The sequence below is a fragment of the Chenopodium album genome, chromosome 27 (genome assembly GCF_948465745.1).
Source record: "Chenopodium album chromosome 27, dcCheAlbu1.1, whole genome shotgun sequence".
In the NCBI taxonomy this organism is placed as follows: Eukaryota; Viridiplantae; Streptophyta; class Magnoliopsida; order Caryophyllales; family Amaranthaceae; genus Chenopodium; species Chenopodium album.
This window is the reverse complement of record NC_137860.1, coordinates 7,352,020-7,376,889: the sequence shown is the minus strand read 5'-3', so window position 1 is coordinate 7,376,889 and position 24,870 is coordinate 7,352,020. Positions and strand designations below refer to the sequence as shown.

At 31.2% G+C, this 24,870-nt stretch overlaps 2 protein-coding genes across 3 annotated transcripts; both read left to right on the top strand.

Annotated features, from left to right (window-relative positions):
- Nucleotides 1–371: 371 nt before the first annotated feature.
- On the top strand, nt 372–2,101 carry LOC145621485 (uncharacterized). Its single transcript, XM_081676219.1, has 8 exons — nt 372–664; nt 738–784; nt 869–952; nt 1,030–1,143; nt 1,240–1,392; nt 1,498–1,607; nt 1,681–1,756; nt 1,834–2,101. The coding sequence occupies exons 1-8, from the start codon at nt 583–585 to the stop codon at nt 1,951–1,953; spliced, it is 786 nt and encodes a 261-aa protein (XP_081532345.1). The 5' UTR covers nt 372–582; the 3' UTR covers nt 1,954–2,101.
- Nucleotides 2,102–19,049: 16,948 nt separating this feature from the next.
- Nucleotides 19,050–24,560, top strand: LOC145620947 (putative phytol kinase 2, chloroplastic). Of its 2 annotated transcripts, none has more exons than XM_081675689.1 (6): nt 19,050–19,434; nt 22,183–22,250; nt 22,328–22,459; nt 22,965–23,080; nt 23,884–23,998; nt 24,069–24,560. In XM_081675689.1, the coding sequence occupies exons 1-6, from the start codon at nt 19,114–19,116 to the stop codon at nt 24,244–24,246; spliced, it is 930 nt and encodes a 309-aa protein (XP_081531815.1). In that variant the 5' UTR covers nt 19,050–19,113; the 3' UTR covers nt 24,247–24,560. The 2 variants fall into 2 exon arrangements, with proteins under 2 accessions (XP_081531815.1, XP_081531816.1); XM_081675690.1 differs by having other exon boundaries at nt 19,277–19,434; nt 22,194–22,250.
- The last annotated feature ends 310 nt before the right edge of the window (nt 24,561–24,870 follow it).

Genomic DNA, 24,870 nt, shown 5'->3' with positions numbered 1-24,870 from the left:
CAAAATATAATAAAAATTTGAATCTTAGGGATGAGCATAGTATTGGATTTGGAAAAAAGAAAAAAGGAATTCCATCAAGCCTTAAGAAAATCTCTTTTAATGAGCCTACCCTTTCTAGTGGTTTAATAACACTTAGAGATAGTCCTATTGTTGAAGTTGAATGTTCAAGAAAGAAAAAGCACAAGACGTCATCGCCTCCACCGAAATCAACTAGTGGACCAATGAAGGTAATGAACCACACCATTGTATGTATTTGTTATATTATGCATGCTTTTTTTTTTTTTTCCTTGACTACAATATGATAAGTGCATCAATTGCTTATTCATTTAATATATAAGAAATTGTTTTATATAGGAAAAAATTGTTGAAGATTCAACACCAAGAAAAAAAATAAACAAGGTATGAAATAGTGGTATTTTTTCTATGGGATTGTAAATATAGTGTTGATGAAGGTATTATTAAGTGGTTTATATTTTTTTTGAGGGAAATTAAGTGGTTTATATAATTATATTATATGGAGTCATTCTTAATTATTTTTTTTGGGCTATTTGTAATTATTTTTTTGGCTTTTGGCAGTGCAATATGTCTACCAATTGTGCACGTCCTATCACACCTTTATACAAGGAATATTTGAAATATTTAAGTGTGGAAGAAGGAGAAATATGTGAGAGACTATAATTATAACGATAGGATCCAAACTATTTATAGTTCTCATTGGACATCTATATTTTGGACAGTGGATGACGTTATATGCTTATATCCAGATTTAAGCATTCATGATTTTGTAAGTTTCTTACTTTTCCTTTTATTAAATTATAAGTCATTTGAATACAAGGTAACTAATTTTGGTCAGAAAAATGTAATGCAGCTTGTAGACCTGGTTGCATTTGATATGAGTTTGAGAGCAATCAAAATTCAATCACATAATTTATATTTACCTGCAGTATTCCAGGTATTAAATGTTTATTAATAATTGTTGATAAAGTTTGGACAATCACTTAAATATATTTTAACTTTGATATTATTCAGGGTCGAGTATTGGGTTATGACGTTTATAATGATGAGCCATATGAAACTGGTTTGGCACCTGTTATATCATTTTTGAAAAAAATTATTCCCAAAGACACTAGACATATTAAACAGGTATATATATTTTAATTGTTTTGTCTAAAAAAAACATACATTTTTTCACTGTTTTACAACTTTATTTTTATTGGATAATATTATATTTTGTTGTAGGTTTACTTTCCTATGTTAGAAAAGATAGATGGTCCGTTGTTATTGTCAACTTGTCATTGGTTCTTAGTTGTCATTCAAATAGAAGAGAAGAGATGTTATCTTTTAGACTCATTAACGACCACAAATATTCGGAAAAACTTGGCTTTAGATTTGGTAAGTATTATGTGTTAAATATTGTTGACAATTAACCTAGGTTTATTATTATGATTACTATGTTTTTTTCAAATAAACTAATATTTTAATTAATTTGAGTACTAGCTAGCAAAAACCGCGAATTGCGTGGAAAGTGATCCACCGTTGAATCAAATATTTAAGGAAGTGACCTCGTTTGATATGGAAGTTTGTGATACGCAAAAACAAATGAATGGGTATGTGATAATATTTTCGCCTTGGTTATATTTTATGATCATCTCTTATAATTGCACAATTTATTTATTGTAGACATGATTCTGGGATGTTTATGATCAAGCATATGGAAGTAGATCATATTTCGCAATGGAGGAAAATTCAATACACAGTAAGCATATATTTTGTTGTAATTTTTGTAGTTAAAAAATGTTAATTTTGCTTTTTAATAAACATGTCACTTTGCAGACTGATCAGATGAGAGTGGAACGCTTGAAGTATCTTGTCAAGATTTTGAAAAGTGAATTCAATAATAAGCAAGACAAATCTAACATTGTTAAAGAGATTCTATGTGATATGCAAGCTTAATACTTCGTACATTACACTTGCTTTCATTTTAGTGGTATTTGTGATTGTTGTTATATACTTTTTATTTTTTTATTAAGGTTTGTAATTAAATTGCGTATTGCAATCAACTACCCTTACAACCTATGCATTACAGATTATTCATGTTGAATCACACCTAGTTGTTGTTTTGGATACTATGTGCACACATACTGATTATTGAGTACTAGCTAGGGAGTAAGGTTAGTGTACTTTTTTTTTTTTTTTTAATTTGTTTTTTTTTAAATTTTGATTGTAAAATTCAGTGGAGGTTTAGGAGTTATTCGTACTAATTATCTAATGCATGTCTATAGTCACACATGAAGACATCAAATTATCTAGGCAAGAGGAAAAAGTTTTTATTATCTAACTCTACAATTTTTGCTTTACAATTAGCTAAAGTGGAAAACAAAGAGGGGGGCTGATGACGTCAACTATCTAATGTTAAACCTTGAGTACCACCCTCTAGAATATTCAAATATTAGAGCAATTTTAAGCGTGAAAGAAATGTATCCCGTGTGGATTTTACGTAGTAAATTCAATCAAGGTTGTAACTTTTTAATATACTCCGTAAGACATTTCATCACATGGAACAAACTTGGAAAACTTGCTTTAAGTTAAAATAGAATATTTACTTCTGAAGTTGTTTTTATCATATTACAACTTATAGATAATTAAGTTTTGGGATATACGTACGACTTGCAAATATGGTGAAATAATTTCTCAAATAAATGTCAGCTTGGCTAGATTGTCACTAGAGCTCCATCAACAAATAAAAAAACTAGAACAAAATTATCCTTGAGTTTCCAACTCTAGAACCAATATAGGAAGTTGGTAAAGAAAATAAGAACTAGAACAAAATTATCCTTGAGTTTCTGCCACAAACTCTGAACTAATTAATGTATAGGAAAAAAAAAACAAGCAATGTAGCAAGTTTGTAAGGAAGATAAAAACTAAAACAAAATTATCCTTGAATGTCTGCCACAAACTCTAGAACTAATTAATAAATAGATTAAAAAAAAAATAATAAAAAAAAAAAAAAAGCAATGTAGAGCGTTTGTAACGAAAATAAAACTAGAACAAAAGCAAATTCTACCAAGTGTTCTTTGTTGGATGCCAATCATACTTTAGAGGGTTGTTCTCTAAATCAATCAAATCATATTCTTGTACATCCTGCAATATAAAGTAATGGACATATATAAATTTAATATACAAAAACTATAGTAAAAAAACTATATCAAATTCCATGTATAAATTTAGTAAAGAGGAGATAAATAAATAATCATACGTTTAAATTGTACCTGTTGTACTTGTCCCTCAACATATATCTTGGGCATGTACTCTGAAATAGCTGATAAATTAGTTCTAGTGTGTTGTGAATCGTCACTTGTTGACATAGACATAGTGTTGCAAGCATGCTGTGAAGAGGCATTATATGATTCAATGTCATTACTTGCACTTAGAGAGTCATCAGAATAGTCATCACTACTACCAAAATTTGACCCGGGTGATGGAGATATATTTGGGGCTTCTACACAAGTGCGTTTGTTGTGACCCGGTTTATGACATATTCCGCAAGTACGTTTTGATTTCTTCATTTTCCCCTTTACATTAACTACTACTTCCGGGTCACCAATGCCAATAGGGGTATTCTTATTATGGTTACCCTTTTTCTGAGTTGCTTCTTCGCCTTTTTGGAATTCAATCAATATCTTTGCATAATGATCCTTCATTTTATCATACATCTCTTGGTTTCTTGAAGCAAATCGATTTACTTTGGAGGAAAAACCATTCAAAGATAAAAACCTACTCATTTCTTGTGACTCGTCATTTTCAGTTGTTGTTGTTGTTGTTGTTGTTGTTTCTCCTTCAATAACATTATCCTTAGCATGTTTTGTCCACCTCTTATATATACAACCAGCTGGTATTTGCTTCATTTTTGCATATTTCATCACTGCAAACATGTGTCGACATGGATATCCTATTGACTCCAATTTTAGGCAACAACAATACATAGTATCAAATTTATCATGTCGAATCACAAGGTATTGCCTGTCTTCTGCATCGACTTCATCTAACCAGTAAAAAATGGGTTGTTGATCACTTGTGGGGTTGTGTGATTCTTCTGCAACCTCTACGGGAACAACCATTACGTGGTATCAAATTTAGGCAACAATAATATAGTACATAGTATCAAATTTATCATGACGAATCACAAGGTATTGCTTATAATTTGAATCAACTTCATCTAACCAATAAAAATGGATTGTTGATTACCTGTGGACTCGGAAGATTCCTCTGCGACCTCTACGACAACAAACATTGCTTCGGCCTCCATCTCTTTGCATAAGATTTGATAAGACTTTCTGGTATATATTGATGCAGCATGTTTTTTGATATTGCAGAGTGTACCCGTCAAGACCGGTTCCGAATATAGCGTTGTGAAATCATCAGTTCCATTATCAAATCGCATATCTTTGATTGAAGCGTCAAAGAGTTGAACGAATCTGTAAAGCATTATTTTTTGATCTAATACTTTTTTCAATGTTCTATTCATCGACTCACAACGCTGCGTGCTCCGCATGCTGAAAATATTTATGCTAATCTTTAAAGGAACGAATAGGTATCTATGAGCTAATTTTAGTAACTTTGTCTCAAAAAAAAAAAAAACTAAAAAATAAAAAATAAAAAAAAAAAAAAATCTAATTTTATTAACCAATGCAGAAACTTGGTTATATTTGCTCCCAACTATTTATTCTGAAATTCAAGCGAAAAAAAACTAATGGCATAAGGAGTAAAGCAAAGGGTAGATTTAAGAAAAATTACATTAACTACTACTATCTAAACCTGAAAATTACATTTTTTTTTCGCTTGAATTTGATTACTTCATTTTCCCCTTTATGATTTTTTCATTTTCCTCTTTACATTAACTACTACTATCTAAATTACTATAATTAATGATAACAAAGAAAGTCAAATTCTAGAAACTTAAGCCCATTCTTTATTTAACCAAATTAAAAAGTTTCATCTCTAGACTACTAGAATTAATGATAAATTATAATATTCAACTAATTGGCCAAAGTAAGTGAAAAAAATTACCTGCAAAAAAATAACCGCGCATATAAGCTTCTGCCCATTTTTCTTTGTCTTCATACAATTGAGTCGCCCACTTTGAATTTTCAAGTTTAAATTTGGTTATGAGTTCTTTCCAAGCCTTTTCAAAATCATCCGGCACTCTGTATCTATCAAGACATCTTATAAAACAATTTCCAAATTCTTTTCCACCGTTTGACTTCACATTTCGCATTAAATGCCATAAGCATAACCTGTGCTTAGTGTTAGGGAGGACTTCTTTAATAGCATTAGCCATGGATTTATCACCATCTGTTAATACTGTTTTTGGTTTTAGTCCATCTCCTGCTTGAATTAGTTGTTCCAACACCCAAGTATAACTATCTTCCTTCTCATCAACGATAAGTGCACAACCAAATATTACTGTTCTCCGATTATTATTAACACCCACTAGTACTACAAATGGCTTATTGTAGACATTACATTTATATGTCGTATCAAAAGCTAGAACATGTCCATAGGTTTTATAATCCACCCTAGATGCTCCATCACACCAAAATAACTTTTCCAAATTATTAGATTTGCTACGAGTGTAAGAAATAAAAAAATTAGGATCGTACACCTTTTTACCTATCAAATATGCTAACACAGCTTCTGCATCCCCACCTTCAACTTCTTGTTGTCTAGTTCTTTCAACAAAATTATACAAATCTTGCTTCAAGAAAGTAAGTGCTTCATGTCCTCCTACTTGATTAACCATATGTCTCAATATATTGCTTTGATTGATTCCAGAATTGTACATTTGAGTAATTACAATTCTATCAGCATCTTTTATTATCCTATGAGACCTGCATAATATATTAAAATTGAAGGGTAGTACAATTTGATTTTTCCTTAAATGTAAGACAACTTATTGTAATTAAATTTAGTGTATCCAACATTGCCTTTGTTAAAAACATAATTTTTCCAATTCTCACAAATCTTTGATTACGTTAATATCAAATTCAAGTTAATTGAAAGAAGTACTACATAACTCAATTCCATATCAAATTCATAACATGAAGGCCAACTTATACAATGATTATTTGTTATTTTTTTATTTTTATTTTCTTTTTAAGTAGAATGATGAAAATTTTATAACTATCCATACTAAATTTGAACACCTATAATTGCAAATTATAAGTTCAAAGGATTCTCTCATCTCCATTAAAAACTAACATTCGATTATTGTTTATTATCAATGAACCTATATATATAAACCTAGTAGGCTAGTACTCTACGACATTATCTATTACTAGTTCCATAATTTTTGCATCAAGTTTATCAAAGAATGAATCATCCACCATTAAAGAAAACCAGTGAAAGGGAGGAAAAAAATTTAAAGAAGAAGATAAAATATGATGAAATTTATCTCTAATTTTTAAGAAACCAATCGACCAATTTTCTAGTATTTAAAAGTTTTTTTTTTTTTTTTTTTTTTTTTTTTTTTTTATTTTTTTTATCTTATTAATTATTTTAATGATGTAATTTGAAAACTAAAAAGATGGATACGATGAGTTATATTAAATGGATGGTTGAGATTTACTCAGTTACAATATGAAATTTTTTTAATCAATCGTACCTGATATATGGCACATGCTTTGGATGCACTAGAGGGTGTGAATGTTCTCCAATGAAGTGATATACTTTCCAAATATTGTCACCTCTAATAAATTTGACTCGCATTTTTGCTTCACAATTAAATCGTGTTATTTTCTTCGGAATTTTCTTTCTTCCCTCTAAATTATCCCATTTGGCATCTCGACAACCTTGGGCTTCACATACAAATGGGCAAGAAGTTAGATGTCCGTAAACAGTACTATATCGTGGACTCCTTTTTCTAATGCCAAAACCCTTGATTTTTGCATAGATCGAATAAAATTCTTCACATGCTTCCAAGGAATGGAACTCCAATGATTTCATGTCTGTTTCGTCAAAATCCTTGAGAGGTTTTTTAAAAGAATCCCATGTATTCTCATCAAAAAAATAGTCAAGAGTCTTTTCACTTGATTCCACTGGCAAAGAAATTTCATTATCTTCATCCATGGTTTTTTTTTGAAAGAATTCATCCATGTTTTTGATTTGTTTAGATGGATTGTTATTTTAAGAGAGATGGATTTTTTAAAAAAATTTAAAATTTATATTTCAAAAAAACTGTAGATTTTTGGTTTTTTAAAATTCGAATATATATTTCATCCATGTGTATTTTTAAAATTTAAAAAAACTGTAGATTTTTTTCAAAATTATATATTTCAACGTTGTCTTTTTTTTTTTTTTTTTTTGGTTTTTTATTTGGCAAAATTTCAACCTTTTTTTTTGTGTATATATATAATGATAAGAACAAGATTCCACTAACAGAAAGTGCTTAAACAAATAAACCCACTAACTTATAACTTATTTTGCCTCAATATACGTTGTTAATATTGAAAATAAAAACTCAAAGTTTATATGGCAGATAAATAATACTTCATTCATAAATTAAAGTATATTTTAATAGGTGTAATTTCCGTACCCCCATTACCTAATTCCTGGATCCGCCACTGCAGTATGTACTAGAAAAGGGGTCATTCTTTTCCTTTTTTTTTTATTGGAATATATCCGATTAATAGTAACATTAATACAATACATGTATAGTATGTGTTAAACAAAAAAATATATATATATAAAAAAAAACCTAGTTACACATCGTTTTATAATCAACAATGTAATTAAATAATTATTATCAAAAGAAAAAAAAAACGATACGGAGTATATATATAAATAAACAATGTAATACAAATGCAATGTCTAAAAAATTGTAATACGGAGTACAAATTAAATGTCAAACGCTCTTTAAATGCGCTACTATAAATCTAATAATAGGAAATAAATTTCGCGATCCGCATCAAAAACCTTGACCTTCCATTTACTCTTACACGGCATGCCATTTGATGTGTTCTCCACTCTTTCCAAATGGAACAGCGTAATTATATTTTGAGTTCACCATTTTCACCATGATTTTAAGGCGTTCAACTCTAACTTCATCTCTCTACATAAAAAGGGGCATTCATACAATAGTTGTAATGAACATAAATACACCCACAAGGCCACAACATAATTCTCATGTAAATATATAAAATATACCGTTAACTTGATTTTGCTCCATTCTGACCGATTGGATGCTTCAATATACTTAATCATATATACGGGGCTTTCAATCCTACATAATAATAAAACATTATTTATATTTTTTATTTATTATAGTTTTTTAAGTAGAAATAAAACATTTATGAGATTAAATGCATATATATTATTTACCTGTGCTCTTGCTTATTGGTTATTGGAATTTCTATGTCAAAGTTCATCACGGTATCAAAAAATCGACCTACCCTTGGATCTTCGGTATAAATGAGATATGCTTTTTTCAACTATTTAAACGAAAATATTTTTTGTAAGTTCATACGATGATTGATAAGGCGTATCAAAAAAATAGACTTTGATGAAAAAGTATGGGAAGAAAACCTACAATTTCGTTAGTCAGCTGAATGGCTACATCAGTAGTATGTGATGAGTCCAATAGAAAATACAGTTTTTCCGCCATGTCAATAACAACTAAAAACCAATGACCATTGATGTAATCAAATATTGGAATGTAAACCTGTAATTAGACACATGTAACTAAAATGTAAAATCTATATATATATATTATATATATATATATATATATATATATATATATATAAAAGCACCGTAACATTAAATTTTTTGTAGTACCTGTTGAATAGCAGATGTATCATTGGGAATATATTTATCACAAACTTCTCTTATAGTATGCACTTCATTTCGACGCATCTTTACTTGATTCATAACATTCACCTCAGTAACAAGACTCTATACGACAATAGGTTGCAAGCAAGATTTTAAATTAAAATAAATGAATGTAAGGTTAATGAGTTAAGTGGAAAAAATAAATGAAGGAAATTTCATAACAGATAGATTAACCTGAAACATCGCGGGTAAGTATAATTTATTATTACTTTTGGCATCAAGAGCATCCAAATAAAGATTGTGCATATACAAGTCAATTATCTGTCAATCAACATATATATACAAATATAAATAAATGTATTAGCTTTATAGAAATTCATGGCAAATGAAGTACAACTTTATTATTTATTTATTTTTTTTTGAAAGGAACTTTATTGTTTGTTAGTATAATGTTAATTATATTATTTGCAACAATACTTTTCAAAAAAGATATACATACTTCATCAGTAATGAATCCATCTGGAAACATGCATAAAACTTCGTTCACAGATAAATGAATTGAAAGTTCCATATTCGAGTACGCAGTCTCTAATGGGCTATTCCTCCAAGAATATAGTAGATCACAAAATTCGGCTTCTTCTGAAGTCAAATAAGATAAGTAGTTTTTGTACTTATCTGTTGCCTCTAGATCCTACACGAAAAAAGGATATTTGGTCAGTTTTGAAATTTTAGTTTAACGGTAAAAAAAAACTGGATCAAAAAAACTGTCAAAGCGATGAATAAAGGGTATTGAATCATTAAACAATTTTTATGATTCTTATGAACATCAAAATGCTATTTCTAAATTAATTAACACAAGATACAAAATATTTTTTTTAAGATACGAAATATACATATACATGAGATATTGAATCATGAAATATCAAAACTATGGAAACAATGGAGAAATTGATAAACGAACCATCTCGATTGTGTCAATTCCATGTCTCGTGGAATTTTTTGATATTTGCTGGAGAACTTGTAATGTATGTGCTATCTTAGCATTTTCACAGTCATCAACCTACATAGATTATTGTGAGAATGATAAATCAATTATACAAACTAATAAACATGTATGTGTGATGAAAAACGTGATCCATGATCAAATTCAATCTCACCGTATCTTCCGCTTCCATGAGGTTCGACCGCTTGCATGATACTTTGGTCATCGGTAACAAACTATCGGCATTTTTGTGCAAAGTATTTGATATTCGAGTTTTTTTGGATGGCGATCCAACTTCTTGCACATGTTTCATATTAGGAGTTGTATGGTTTACCCCAATCTCTCCTAACTCACCCGGTGGTGTCATAGAAGCATGATTCATTGTAATACAACCTCCATACTGCTCTACAAATTTATCTAATGTTGAAATTAATGATGAAACTATCTCTTCTAACTTTTCTATACGCTCATAACAATCACATTGATTGCTTGAATCTTTTTCTGAATTCGTCGCCATAGTTTGTTACGAGAAAAGTCTTTCAGTAGAGGTAACTACTGAAATTACAAATTTAAATGCAGTTAAATAATGGGGCACATAAATATATTTTTTAGGGAGTTTCGTAACAAATTAGATTTCTTTTGATTCATTCATATAAAAAATTTGTTTCAAATAAAATAAACAAACGATTTTTTTAAGATATTTTTTTTAATTTAATTTTTTTTATAAATAAATTAATGGAAGTTTTGTAACTAATTAGTTTTTAATATCGTGGTTATTTGTAATCCGTGTACTTGTCTCTTATTGGTTAATTAAAAAATATTTCTTGCTTTCTCATTGGTTCATAATGATAGGCATGGATTTGCCAACCTTGCATTATTATGGTTTTTTTTTTTTTTTTTTTTTTTTTTTTTTTGAAGCAACCAACCTTGCATTTCTTTGTAGGATATAAGCAAAATCAGAAAATAATGTACTTTATTTTTTTAATTTTTTGATGGGAAAACGTACTATATTTTTGCATATGTGTGCTTCAAACTATTTCAATCATTGTATAATTACTTATCCATTTGCATTAAAATTCGTGAAAATTACAAACCAGACACTTAAATTTGGACGAAGAAATCATTAATAATTAATAAATTAAACATTATATAGAGTAAGGGTCTGTTCTCATTGACTGAACTGAACTGAACTGAAATGAACATTTTATAAGAGAAGGAAATTAGGAGCTGAAGTGAACTGAACTAAACCGAACTGAATTTCAACGTAAGAGAACAGACCCTAATTGTTACGAATATAATGTCTAAAATCTATAATAATCAACATTATTAAAACTCATGAGGACATCATGCTAACGACATGTGTCACCCATATACCACATATGCACTACATGTCATTCTACGTATCATCCCGTTTCTCTCACCATATTGATGAATTGTATTAATGTATAGTCTCCTTTTTATTGATTTAACTGTAATGCTATATAATAATAAGTAATTAATTTAATTGAAAAACTTTTCATATGTTTCCTCTTAATATATTTTCATTTAGTAATGAATATTGTTCAACATCAACTCTTCTAAATTAATTTGATCAAACTTATGAAATTATGATGATCCAGGACATTGCTTGGGTCAATAGCTAGTTCATATTTAAAATAGATTGTTAACAATGAATGCTATTTCGGGGTCTTTTGATGTGTTCTGCGAGAGAGATACAACTCCAAAACTAGATCTATCGGTGCTTGTACCTGTAATAAATTGAAGCTCCGGTGTCCGGAGTTTCGCCTCCGACGATCAAGTTAATAAATGTTAAAGTTGAGTAAAAAATGCGGAGTTAACCTATGTAATTGGGATACTCCGTTTTTACTACGTCTCGACAATTGAGCCTATGAAGGGCCTCATGTTTTTTGTGCCACGTGTCTTATCCTAGTTGGCCCTCTCAGGCGTTTCTTAAGGTGACTTGTGCCAGTACCAGATTGGTCCATGTGTCTAGGGTATTAAGAAAACCCGACTCTAGAGTAATGTTCAAGGCATGTCGCAAAGCCATAGCTGGATAGGCCCAATCAAAGAGGGACACGTGTCATCCCTAGATAGGTCAAACATGGACCACTCAACTCCTCTTCACTTTATACATTTATTAGATAGTTGTTGTAGCACATTGCTAAAGCCTTTGGGTTTTTTTTTTTTTTTTTTTTATTATAAGATGTCATCAATTCAAATTCGTGAATTACTAATATAGAATTAAAGATCATGTTCCAAATTGGATCCGACAACCCGTATCCAAGATCTGTGAAGACCCTATCGTCCAGCTAAGCACCTACACATAAAATAAGGATCGACTAACCCCGGGGTGATTCCGAAGATTACGACTCCGATAATAAAGTTGGAAAGTATTTAGAAAGAAGAAGATATCAAGGGTTGATATCGGCATATATTCTGCTGATAGAAAGAAGAAGAAGACTAAGGGTCTGTTTTTTTTTTTACTAAACTGAGTTAAATTGAATTGAACTGATCTGAACTAAACTAAATTATACTGAACTGTCTATGAGAAAAGAAAATTAGGGAATGAACTGAAATTAAGCTGAAGAGAACAGGTCCTAGGGCTGCTAAATTCTTCTAGAATGTTTAAGACGCTTTTGTAACAGAATATTATGAGTAGTTTGTTACAGGTAGTTAAAGACATACAATAGCAACTAACAAGTTAGGGCCTGTTCATGTTTACTTAATTTCAGTTTAGTTCAGTTCAGTTCAACTCCAATCATTTCAGTTCAGCTCCAATCAGTTCAGCTCTTAATTTCCCTCTCTCATAAAATATTCATTTCATTTCAGCTCAGTTCAGTTCAGTTCAGTTCTAATCAGTTCAGTTCAGCTCCAATCAGTTTAGTTCAGTTCAGCTTAGTTCAGTAAATATGAACAGGCCCTAAGTTGTAAATTTGTAATATAGTTTGTGAATTATTTGTTATTTTAGCTTTATGTGTAATAACGTTATTCACTACCAATAAGAAATCAGTTGATATTTTCTCTCACTAGATTTTAATTACAATGTTCTTATTTTCTTCTATAATTTCACTCAGAAATCATAATACGTACCACATATTTAGGGGTTTCTTTCTTTATTTTCTTTATAATAACATATTATATAAGTAATATAAATAAGTCAACGATACGGTTTACAAATCTGTACAAAATATTAAATATTTTAAAGTTGAATTAAAACTTGACAACAATTTTGTTATACTAAACACTTTGCATACTACATCAATACTAGCTAAATATAACTTCGTCTTTACATTTAAAATAATTAATAGTTTCATAGATCAAATCAGAAGAAGAAGAAAAATAAAAGGAGGCTTTGGATATAGCTCGATATAGGGCTAATAATTTAAGATGATGATAAAAAAAAAAAAAAAAAAAAAAAAAAAAAAAAAAAAACCAAAGGGAATGAAAGAGATACAATGTGAATGCTCCAATAAAGTCCAAAATGTCGCATGTTTGAACTTATTTATTTAAATATATATGTCTTAAACTGAGTAAGTTAATATATTGAACTATTGCTTTAATTTTTTTTTTTTTTTTTGAATTTTATTTGTTACATATAATTAATTTAAAATGATTTTTTTTTAAAATTTATAGGCGTGCATGGCACGGGACTTAAAACTAGTAAATAAATAAAAGTGAAAACAAAAATAATTCTAGGAGTACATGAAGTATATCTTCACGTTACTCTTTTCACTCCACATTCCCCACTATCCCCCCCACTCTCCAATTGTAACCATAAATTCTTGGAGTACATGAAGTATATAAAAAGGTTTTACATAAATCATTATTCAATTCTAATTTCTACTTAAAGTTCATTTCCATTATTGCTAAATATGGCTACCAGAGGTATTAGATGTTCATATTTTGGGTGCTTCTTGTTTCCTTTTTAAGAATTATTTTCAATCCATATATCTAATTGATATATTTTTTTTTCTCAGATGACCTACACAAGTCTTTAATCAAGCATAGAAGAGACTTATTCATATTCATGCGATCTTTGATCATTCATTTAGGAACGGAGAAAACGCAACAACTGTTGGATGGATGCGCTCGGGTACTGCCTACCATTGAAGCAGCATTTAAAAGGCAATGTTTAACTAGTGTGATGATGAAAAAAGATGAGGATACCCCTAAAGAAATGTCGTCCAAGAAGAGAAAATCGATTTACATTGATATAACCGGAGAGGAGCCCATTGAAATAATAGATTAATTGTGTTAATCTATAAATATATTTTTCTTTTCTAATTTAGTATTTATATTCAAGTTACCAATTTTCTTAATTTGTATTGGTAGCAATTGCAAGTTGTTATGGCATGAAATTTTATTTTTATTAGGTTATTTAAAATGTACCTCCCACCACCTATTTTTAACGTTTCTAGTTATCATCTATTTAGACTATTCGAGAATCTCCATTATTTAATTTTTTTCTTTTTACATTCATAATTTAATTTATTAAAATATTATTAAATTATTTGTTTTTGAAGAAATATTACTACTATACATTTTTTTACGAATTAGGATGACACCTCACACCACACGATATCTATGTTTCTATCTATAGATCTATGTTGATTATTACTCCGTATTAATTACTCCCTCCGTTCCACAATGATGTTCTTGTTTTGACTTTTTGACTTTTTTAAGAAAGAGAGAATCTTCTAAATTTCTCTTAATCTATAAGAATAAATATAGTCATGTGGGATCTAGTTTGATTCGTCTTAGTGAGTAGATTATTAATATCTAACTTTTATAATTTTTGCTAGTGTGAGATTAAAGATATTTGCGGTCAAAATTGGGTCAAAATTTGCATCGATTTACGAAACAAGAACATCATTATGAAACGGAGGGAGTATTATTTAATTATTAATTTAATCTTAAAGGGAATACGCTTTGTTGATTGGGAATTTTTCCTTTACGAATATGCCCTTAAAAAAAAGTCTTATTTACTAAAAATATTTAGAAAATACAGTTAAGGAAGTAAACAATTATTCAAAAAAAAAAAAAAATATTTGATAAAAAAATATCAATGAAACTAACTACCCACATTAACAATGCAGTTGCTAAACTGTAATCAATGTATGTTTCCCAGTAATTAGCCTAGGTTGCATGATACTATTATGTTGTTCCGTGGTATTAGGTGTTAGTCATGCAATTATCATTGTATGTATTGAATCTAATGAGAATGATAATTAGCCCTTAATTTGTTTGATTTTTTTTAAAATATAAAAAACAATAAAATAAATCCTAGCCCTCACCGTTTTTTCTTTTTTGCATTGGTAATTTTTATCTTCATAAATTTTTTTTTTTTTTGACGAGAATCTTCATAATTATTATTATTATTTTTTTGACGAGAATCTTCATAATTATTTTTAAAACATTATTTTCATAATTTTTATTATCTCTCCATAAATTAATAAAATCTTTCATAAATTATAATCTCTTCATAATTTTTTTTTTTTTTGCATGATACCCTTAAGTTATTAGGTTTTCTACATTGTATCCTTCTGAATCCAAAGTTCTACCAGGTGCCCTTGAGTTTTTGTATTTTTGTACATGGTACCTTTATTTGAGTTGTAAAATAAATTTCTCTAACTTAATTTGACTCAAACCGACACCATCTAAATAATCTGTTTACCACTTCTATATTTATATTAGATGAAGGAATCACCAATCTTCATTATTCGCTATTTAATGGAACTTTTGTATGATTGTTTAAGATGGAAGATAAGAACTTTTTTTTGCTCCTACTTTATTTAAAAGAGCTTGTTTTAGAGGGGACTCAAGTTGTTAGTCCTTTTTTTTTTTTGCAAACATGCTAGTTGTGTCTTTGAGGGTACTAAATAAGTCATTTAGATGGTGTTGGTTTGAGTCAAATTAATTTAGAGTCATTTATTTTACTACTCAACGGTACTATATAGAAAAGTCCAAAAACTCAAGGGTATAATGTAAAATAAATTAATAACACAAGATCACCTTATAGAAATTTGAATTTAGGAGGATACAAGGTAGAAAACCCAAAAACTCAAGAGTACCATGTAGAAAAAACCTTTTTTTTTTTTTTTTTTTTTTTTTTTTTTTTTTTTTTTGTAAATAATATGTCACTCAAACTATAATATACTTGTAGAAGATAGGAAGGAATTACAAATTTACAAGTTGTATAAGTCTATAACATTAATATCCAAATCACTTATGATATTATGATTGATAATATCACGTTTAAAAAAATAAATTCCTAGGATTAGGATAATATATCAAGTGTTGGGATTTCTTTAAAACAAAAAAGCAAAAAGTGCTGGGATATATTTGTCAACGTAGGGTTGTAAAATAAATAGAGATATCATTTTTTTTTTTTAAATGATGATAGATACCATACTCTCTGTACGAATGAAATTCATATTATTGAGTTACTTTTTTTTTTTATAGAGATATCACTTATTTGATAGAAGAAAACATTGAAAACTGATACACCAAAAATACAGGATGTCCAACAATATAACTTCGTAATAAATAAACAATACAAGGCTATTTTGTTTGGCAATTTAAATAAGATTTCTTATCAAAAGACAGAAGAATACCACTACAAAGCCACAAGAAGCAAATAAAGGTTGGCTCAAACCAGACTAAGATACATAAGCTGCTTCTGGACAACATTGGCTCTACACACTACTGTATAGGCTATTCTATGAAAACTAGTAGCAGTGTCTTCATAATTACTTTGGAATATTTTCTTGTTTCGTTGCAAACCACACATGATAAAAAGGCTAATTCAAGATGGTTAGAGCTTGATATGGAAATAATCTGGGCCAGTGATTTAACCTCACATAACCATCTTCACCTCCACTGGCAAAGCTGCATAAAAAGCACTAAATACAGACGTAGTTTAAGGAGATTATTTACCTTTTACCATCAGGATTGAACGCCAATGCATTTACAGGCCCGAAATTCCCCTTAACACCTCCAATATCTGCTGTGAGGATCTACAATCAAAATAATTACTGAAGGAAAATCTTAAATTCATCAAGTTAGAGCGTAACATTTATTTTTATTTTCAACCACATAAAGTAATTGCTAAATTTGCTAGGAAAAAACTAAACAGCATATCACCAACATAATTCGGTAAACCAATTGACAATGGAGAGACATCGACTACTCCGAAGTCCTATTTAATCAGACCACTTAAGACTGCAGCATGGATGGAAGCCCCACAGGCAACATCCTCATCAGGATTAATGTTTTTCAGAGCTCTTTACCACCGAAAAAGTCTTTCAGCAGCTGCTGAACCTTGGGAATTCTGCTCGAGCCACCGATCAACACTATGTCATGAACATCACTCTTTTCCACTTTAATATCCTTCAAACGAATAAAAAGGTTTGAAGAGTGTATAAACCTTGGTGAAAAAAGCTTGAAGGATATTAAAGTGGAAAAGAGTGATGTAGTTATCACAGTTGAAAATAAAAATAAATGATCTGTAGTTATCACATGTGATGCCTCCTGACCACCTCCAAGCAAAACCTATAGAAAAAAACACAGTTAACATACACATACAACATAAATAAAAAATTAAAAGAAACAAAGAAAAAATATCAAAGCCTATACTACTAAAAATTATAAGAACCAGAGAAGAAATATCAAAGCCTATACTACCATCAAATTATTAATCCAAAGGTTTTAATTTGAATCAATCATTTATTGGCAGTTGATCATATTGGTAGCAATTCCAGTGAAATGTATAGATAGGAGAAATCATAGTTCAGCCCAAAAGTATAGATTATACTCATAACACTGTTCAAACAATGACGATGATGTAGTAGTCTCACAGTATATTACGATATATTTAGGAAATATTTAGATTGGGAAAATATATTTTATCTTCTAGATATTTAGTTTCCATAGCTATCATATTTAGCTATCATGTTTCCTAGTTTGATACGACTAAGGAATCATGCTGCCTTGTTCTATTTAATGGCTTTGCCATATGTTAATGAGAATCAAGCCAAAGCTTTATCACAATTTTACATGGTATCAGGCCAAAGTTTCTAACAACCAATTTCAATGGCAGGTGATGATGTTCCACCGCCACCCCCACCCCCACCCCCACCCCCACCCCCTCCACCGACCGAAATTAAACCCAATTCCCCTTATTATCTTGGTTCTCAAGACCGACCGGGAATGTATAAGAGTATTACAGAATATGCGGACAAACAAAAAACTCTGCTGCATCAATGCAAAATATAGAGATATCCTTAAATTTCACCATCGCCCCTAATACCTCTTCTAAAAAGATTCCCACCTCAAGCAGGAAAATTAAAGTCATATATAAGCAGTCATAATCCCGTCTAGTTTACGCTTAAAACTCATTGTCATAGATCAAACTCACCATATAAAAACCAATGAAAGAGGAATAATTACTTGTTAATCAAACTCAAATTCAATTGATAACTCTTGAACCAGACCATAGAAAAACCCTTAAAAATTATCACTTAAATTCTATTAGAATTAAACACCCAATTGAACAATTGATGCAGAAAAAGTGAAATTAAGAGCTATAAAACATCAAGATCATAAAAATCTACAGTAACAATACTTTAAAACATTATTCAAATCATGAATTCATCCAAATTTAAGAGTTAAATAGCCTATAATACAACATAGATTAAACTTACCGAATCAATTCCAACCGATTTGAAGAGATGACATGCAAAGTGGATGAGAATTGAATTGAAGCAACACAAAATTTAGGGGAATGTACCGAAATCAATCAACAGGAGAGAAAGGGAAAAAGAAAACTACTTTGTGAAATATGGAAACTGATTGATAGTGGATTAGAACGTGTTTGAATTTTAATGTTTTTTTTTATTAATGATCTCCAAAAATAAAATCAGAAAGTCAACTATATCAACGGTTTATATTAATCAAAAAATATGCACGGCTGTGATTTAATCTAATACAATGGCCACAATTTATTGTGGCCATTTGAAAACTGTCCTATAAATTTATAATGTACCAATATGCATATATAATGTACCACTAAATAATAAGTTATCTGAATACCACTTTTTAATTGCAAAATTGTCATCCTATATGCACTGAAATCAATAGGCGCTATGCGCCAAGACTTAACCCGATAAAACCAAAATTTAGTTATTCAAAATTGATGACTATAGTCCATGATTGATCTAACTGCTACCAGTCTCATTTAATAAATCCAATAAATCCAAGAACCTCAAACAAAAAAAACACCCATCAAAATTGACAAACATCAAAGAATGGCTGCTATACTCACATCATCATTTGTCAACATCTTCTCATCATTGAATTTCCCATCAAAAAATTTACCCACTTTTTTTCAACCTTTTTCTACTACTCCCTCTTTAAATTTCTCCAGCAAACTCCCCAAATTTGACACAAAAACACCCAATTCAACCCAACTACGCCAGAAGCAGGCGACGGCTGCTGCGACGGCTGCAATCATGTTCCCGGAAAATCCATTGTTGAGTGATGTTTGTGGGTTTCTTGTATCAGCTGTTATTGCTCGTACTACGCTTGGACTTTGGGAGTTGACTGCTAAATTTGATGTTTTCGACTCGGTAATGTCTACATTTGTTGTTTGTTTTCTTGGGATTTTGTTTCTGTTTGTGAAATTTGAACAAGAACAAAATTTGTTGGGAAATTTGTTAGTTATTGTGTAATCATATGCTTGTTATAGTATTTTAGTTATTTTTTTAGTTAAAAGTTTATGGAATTTGTATATAAATTACTTGTTTTGTTGAGAAAGTTGAATGTTTTTGAAGTGATGAATTACTTGTTTTGTTGAGAAAGTTTAATGTTTTTGAAGTGATGTGTACTACAGTACTAGAGTGTATAATGAGAGTGGCTCTTATTATTATTATAATTATTAATTTTGGTTGGTTAACTGAGTAATTATGACAGTTGGAGCTGAAATTTCTGCTTCATTATGAATCATGATTGAAATAAATTAAATATGATATCGATGAATTTGTTGTTGATTGATGATCAATTATGAAACACTGAATTCGCTTTTGTGGTTTAATGTGGGAGAATTAGAAGTAAAAAAGGACATGTTGTTTGGGTTTGAGCAAGGTGATATTCTTTCTCAGCTCTTGCTAAATTTAACGGTTTGTGTTTCGAGTTTTGATTAGGGATGTAGAAGTCCAAATGTCATCTAAGAAAAAGGAGTTGAGTTTTGTATTTTAATGTAGGAAGGGACAAAGTAGTGGATTTTAACTTAAATGACTTCCTTTTGAGGAGCATCTTGGGGTTTACTAATGTTTTGACCCTTATCGACGTTTTTGAACTATTCACCAGTCTAAAGAAATTAATGTATGATCTATTATGTAAGGAGGGTTCTTTGTTTTTTGCAAGATGTGTTTTTGAAGATCTGTCCTTTACTTGCCTTTGTCTAAGTATTGGAAATAAGCCACAAATGTGGTTTCTGGGACTATGCTGGTGCTTGACAGCCTTTTCTTTTATGTTCACATGAAGCATAAGGTAAAGACCTTTAGCACACAGCCACACATTGTCGCTGTTGACTAGTAAAATTAAAACACATGTTAATTGTTAAGATGGAACATACTCCACAAACATTTTTAAATCTTCTTCTTCTTTGCCTTGAACGCCTTAATCCCATTAGTGGGGTCGGCTACGTGAAGCAACATGAGGACTTCCCAGGAGGTCACTCATCCTAGTACTACTCTCAATCATTGTGGCTCATGCCAAACGATGTGACAAAGTTTTACGCTGGCTGCCAGTCCCACGCCTGGATAAAGGAGGAGGGTTACGGTAGGCCAGTGACAGCCAGTGTATAACTTTGTCACATCGCTTGGCATGAGCCGCAATGATTGAGAGTAGTAAATATGTCTAGGAAATTACTTGAGATTCCTGAATATGAAATCACCAAATTGAAATAGAAGGCTTTGTGCCTCTGACTACCAGAATTAGCATTTAAAACAGCCTGGTGTCTAGTGCGTATGTCAATGAGGTAGAGGGGCTTATGAGGGACGTCTTGTGCTCTAAGATAGGTGAAGAGAGGAGATACTATCTACTTAGATGGGAGTTTGTCCATAGCTCTATGGAAGAGGGAGGTTTGGGTATTGGCAATTTGGTGGGCTTCTCATTATATGGAAGAAGTATAATGTAGGTGATTTGGAGCATTATCTCTTGATTCTGCACTTCTGCAGGTTCATTACCTCTCATCATGCTCTATTTCTCTTGCTTGTGGGGAGTGATCTTTAGTCTTCTTAGAACCTTTATTTTAGGAAGGGTTCTCATGACTGGATGTTAAGGAAGCTGATAAACCTCTCGAACATCCTGCAATCAAAATCTTTCGCATGTTTGCAAAATTTTCTAAGTCACAATATTTTGCTCTTTCTACCTCTAAATGGAAAGATCAGAATTCAAAGAGGGTTAAAGCTTCTGTGTAGCTTTCTAGCTTGGAGAAATTCATTTCCTTAGAACCTGAAGGTTTGAGGCTCAAGAAGTCATAGTCTCCCTGTGCGTAAATTGTGTTAACGGGGATTGTAAGGCGGTGACTCTATTTTGGCTTAAGCTTTTAGATTGATAATTCTTTTATTTTATATAGGAGGCTTGGGAGGTGAAAGGGGCACAAAGCTATGTTGCAAGCTGTGTTTTTGCTGATATGTGGGTGCTTTGGTTGGAAAGTAATCAAGGGTATCTTTTGAGTGAGTGTGTTCTTCGACTTTTTTTATGAAACTGTATCGTGCTTCTGGGTTCTCTTTGGGAAAATGGTCATCAGGCTTTCCTTGGGACATCTGTGTCTGATGTAACATATGATTGGGCATTGGAGTTCTTTGCCTCTGTTTACTTAGATTTTGGTGTACTTTTGGTTCCCTTTCCTTGAAATGCCTCATTTTCTGGATGAAACTATGATCTTTTCTTATCTAAAATTACTGCTTTTACTTTTGTGGTTCTACCCTTTTGTTTTTGATCGGCAAAGTAATAGAAAGTCAACGGGAAAAGTCTTCTGCTAGCTTACAGCTGTGATGTGTATCTTTCTTTTCCCCTTTCCATTTTATCACCCCTGCATGCAAACTGCAAAAATCAAGTAGTGCTGGATAATGCTCTAGTGTAATTCTGTTTTTTTTTACCTGCGAACTTTCGTGGTCATGAGCAATATTGATTTTAGCGTTGCGAAGCACTTATCCTATATTCCTGTTTGTATAAAATAGCTAATCCGAGATAAACGTCAAAAGTTTGTAGCCTTCTTTTTTTTTTTCATTTTTTTTTTTCTTATGGCAACTATATAAATTTATCTTTCTTCTCTATTGCAGTATTGCTTATCTATGTTCTCTTATTAGAAACTGAACAGGAAGCTTGTGCATATCAGCATTGGGCTAGTTTTCATGCTTTGCTGGCCACTATTCAGGTAGTTTTGTGGTATTTTAATTGCTATTGCTATCTTCCAGCAGTATGTGATGAGTTGTTGCTCATTAAATGCTACAGCTCTGGATATCGTGGTGCATTCTTCGCTTGTCTTGTTCCTGGAGTCAATATAATTCGCGTGCTTCTTATTGGACTTGGTATCTACAAGGATGAAGCCACTGTCAAGTCGATGAGCAGATTTGGAGACCACAGGTGACATTATTTAAGATCTTTTTCATGTGTCTAGGCTATATTTTGGTTGACCTAACATTATATTAAGCTATACCCCCTTTGCCTATTATGAACGTAATACCGGAAATAATGCTCTCTGTCTCTTATCACTTCTCCATTGTCCTACCTCAACTTCATGCATCTAAGGGGGTTAATTCAATTTTCTTAATTGAGTATCTGTTTTTTATATTAGAAAGGTTCTTCACCTTCATTTGGTAATGTGCTGCTTTGTCGATCTGTTATTTCTGTTTTGAATGGCAGCTTGCGTTTCCCATGATGAACTTATACTAGTTCAGAAATTATTATTATTATTATTATTTATTATTTTTTTTTTCCCATTCTGCTGGGTTCTCTGATTTCTATACACTCCCGAGACACTACATAGATGGAGATGGACTAGCTGCTTTCAAACTTGGCCATTCACTATTGGTTTCTGTCGGTCTTCCTCAGTTCCTTATTTACTTTTGTTGGCTTTTTTGTGCATCAGGGAGCTTCTCACGGGACCTCTTTACTATGCATCCACCATCACTTTTGCTTGTTTCTTTTTTTGGAGGACTTCCCCAATTGGTATTGCAGCAATTTGTAACCTATGTGCTGGAGATGGTAAGTCACACAGTTTTTCCTTGAGTTGATTAGGTATGCAATTCATTCTTAGGAAGACTTTTGGAAAGCTCTGACATTATAATGAAGGAGTGTGAGGATGGTAGGGAGAATTAGAAGAGAGAGCAGCTATGGAGATATGTAGTTAACTCACTTAACTGCTTAGTAATCAAGCAGCAAAGGCATACTAATCTCTAGATTTTAGAAAATTCTTCATAACGGCTTTGATTTCTGCTTCTTAGTATTCTTAGCTTCATGATCTTATACACAAGGACACGAAATAGAATAAAGATAATTAAGTGATACTATGTATCTGAAATGGGCCACTTATGGATTAAGGCTTTGATTGATTGATTTATGTATATAAATTGGCTTGAGTTTATTTCTGAAGAAAAAAAGAAAGTTACAATGGATGTTTTCAGTGTCAGCCAAAGTGTTTTGGGGATTCAGAAATTCATTTGTTGATCAATTATATTTTATGGCAAACTTAACAAGGGAGAAATTTGCTTGTATCTTTGCTCCATATCTTTCCAACATAGGAAAAAATTAGTCATCAAATTAAGGGCAAAGAAAATTTGATCCATTCGTTTACCTCTCCTCTTCCCCTAATTGTATCCTGACAAAGAAAAATGGGTCTACCGCTTTTTCTTCCCTTCCGTTCTCTTCAAATCCTCATATCCAAATACTTAGTAGGATACATTATTACTGTCGAACCTTTATTTTCCATGTTGAATTTTTGAAGAAAAATATTTCACTCTGCAACTTAAACTGAGATTTGAGGAGTCTTTCCTCTTGTAATACTTCAGGTTTGGCTGACATTGTGGGGAGAAGATTAGGCAAGGATAAACTACCTTACAATGAAAACAAGTCTTATGCTGGTACCATTGCTATGGCAATTGCTGGATTTGTGGCCTCGGTCGGGTAAATTTCTGTCTACTCTTAAATATTATTCTTCTCTTTGTAGGTGGTTATTGACCGTGATATGTAACAGGTACATGCACTATTTTTCTTTGTTTGGGTTCATACAAGAAAGTTGGGCTATGGTGCTTCAATTCTCGGTTGTGTCCCTTATTAGTGCGCTTGTGGAGTCACTCCCTATAAGCACACAACTTGATGATAATCTCACAGTTCCACTCGCTTCATTTTTGGCTGGCAGCCTTCTCTTTTGACATCATAAGCATTCTTTGTATGTGAGTGCAGTTATTGACTTGCTTGCATCAAGTCTTAGTATTGTGTATCATCCTTGTGTCATTTATTTCAAACCACTTGGTCTTAGTACACACAAATTCTATGATTAATTTGTACTATATTTATTTAGTGTTGTAGCCAAGAAATAATACAGGGGGGTAAATGTGAAACCTGCTATTTAGGAAATGTGTATCGATTATAGGAATATGTATACTAGATGTAACATTTCATGTAATAACATTGCCAAGAAATTGTTCTTTAATTGAATCAATGTATTCTTTGATTTATTCTATTATTTTTCTGTTTGGAAATTTATACATAGTAAAACATTGGAATGACACTCAGATTTGCTGGATTGAATCGTGTACTCGTAACCTTAAGAAACGTACCAGGCCATATGCTAAAAAATGCACCATTTTCTCCTGAGATTTCTAGAATTGCACCATGTACACCTTACAAGCTTAAAGTAATTGAACTCACTATCTGTTCATTACAAAAGCTCCCTATCCCCCTCCCTTGGTTAAATGATTGGCTTTTTCTGTACTGTTATCGAGTACTGAGATATGGTTCAAGTAGTTTAAGCTCAAAAACGTGACTCGGTATTT

Coding starts and splice junctions, on each gene's coding strand:
- LOC145621485 (XM_081676219.1), top strand. CDS start 583: ATGTCTACCAATTGTGCACGTCCTATCACACCTTTATACAAGGAATAT. Junction 665..737: donor TGTGGAAGAAGGAGAAATAT/GTGAGAGACTAT, acceptor TATTTTGGACAG/TGGATGACGTTATATGCTTA. Junction 953..1,029: donor ATTTACCTGCAGTATTCCAG/GTATTAAATGTT, acceptor GATATTATTCAG/GGTCGAGTATTGGGTTATGA.
- LOC145620947 (XM_081675689.1), top strand. CDS start 19,114: ATGGCTGCTATACTCACATCATCATTTGTCAACATCTTCTCATCATTG. Junction 19,435..22,182: donor AATTTGATGTTTTCGACTCG/GTAATGTCTACA, acceptor TTCTCTTATTAG/AAACTGAACAGGAAGCTTGT. Junction 23,999..24,068: donor GGATTTGTGGCCTCGGTCGG/GTAAATTTCTGT, acceptor GATATGTAACAG/GTACATGCACTATTTTTCTT.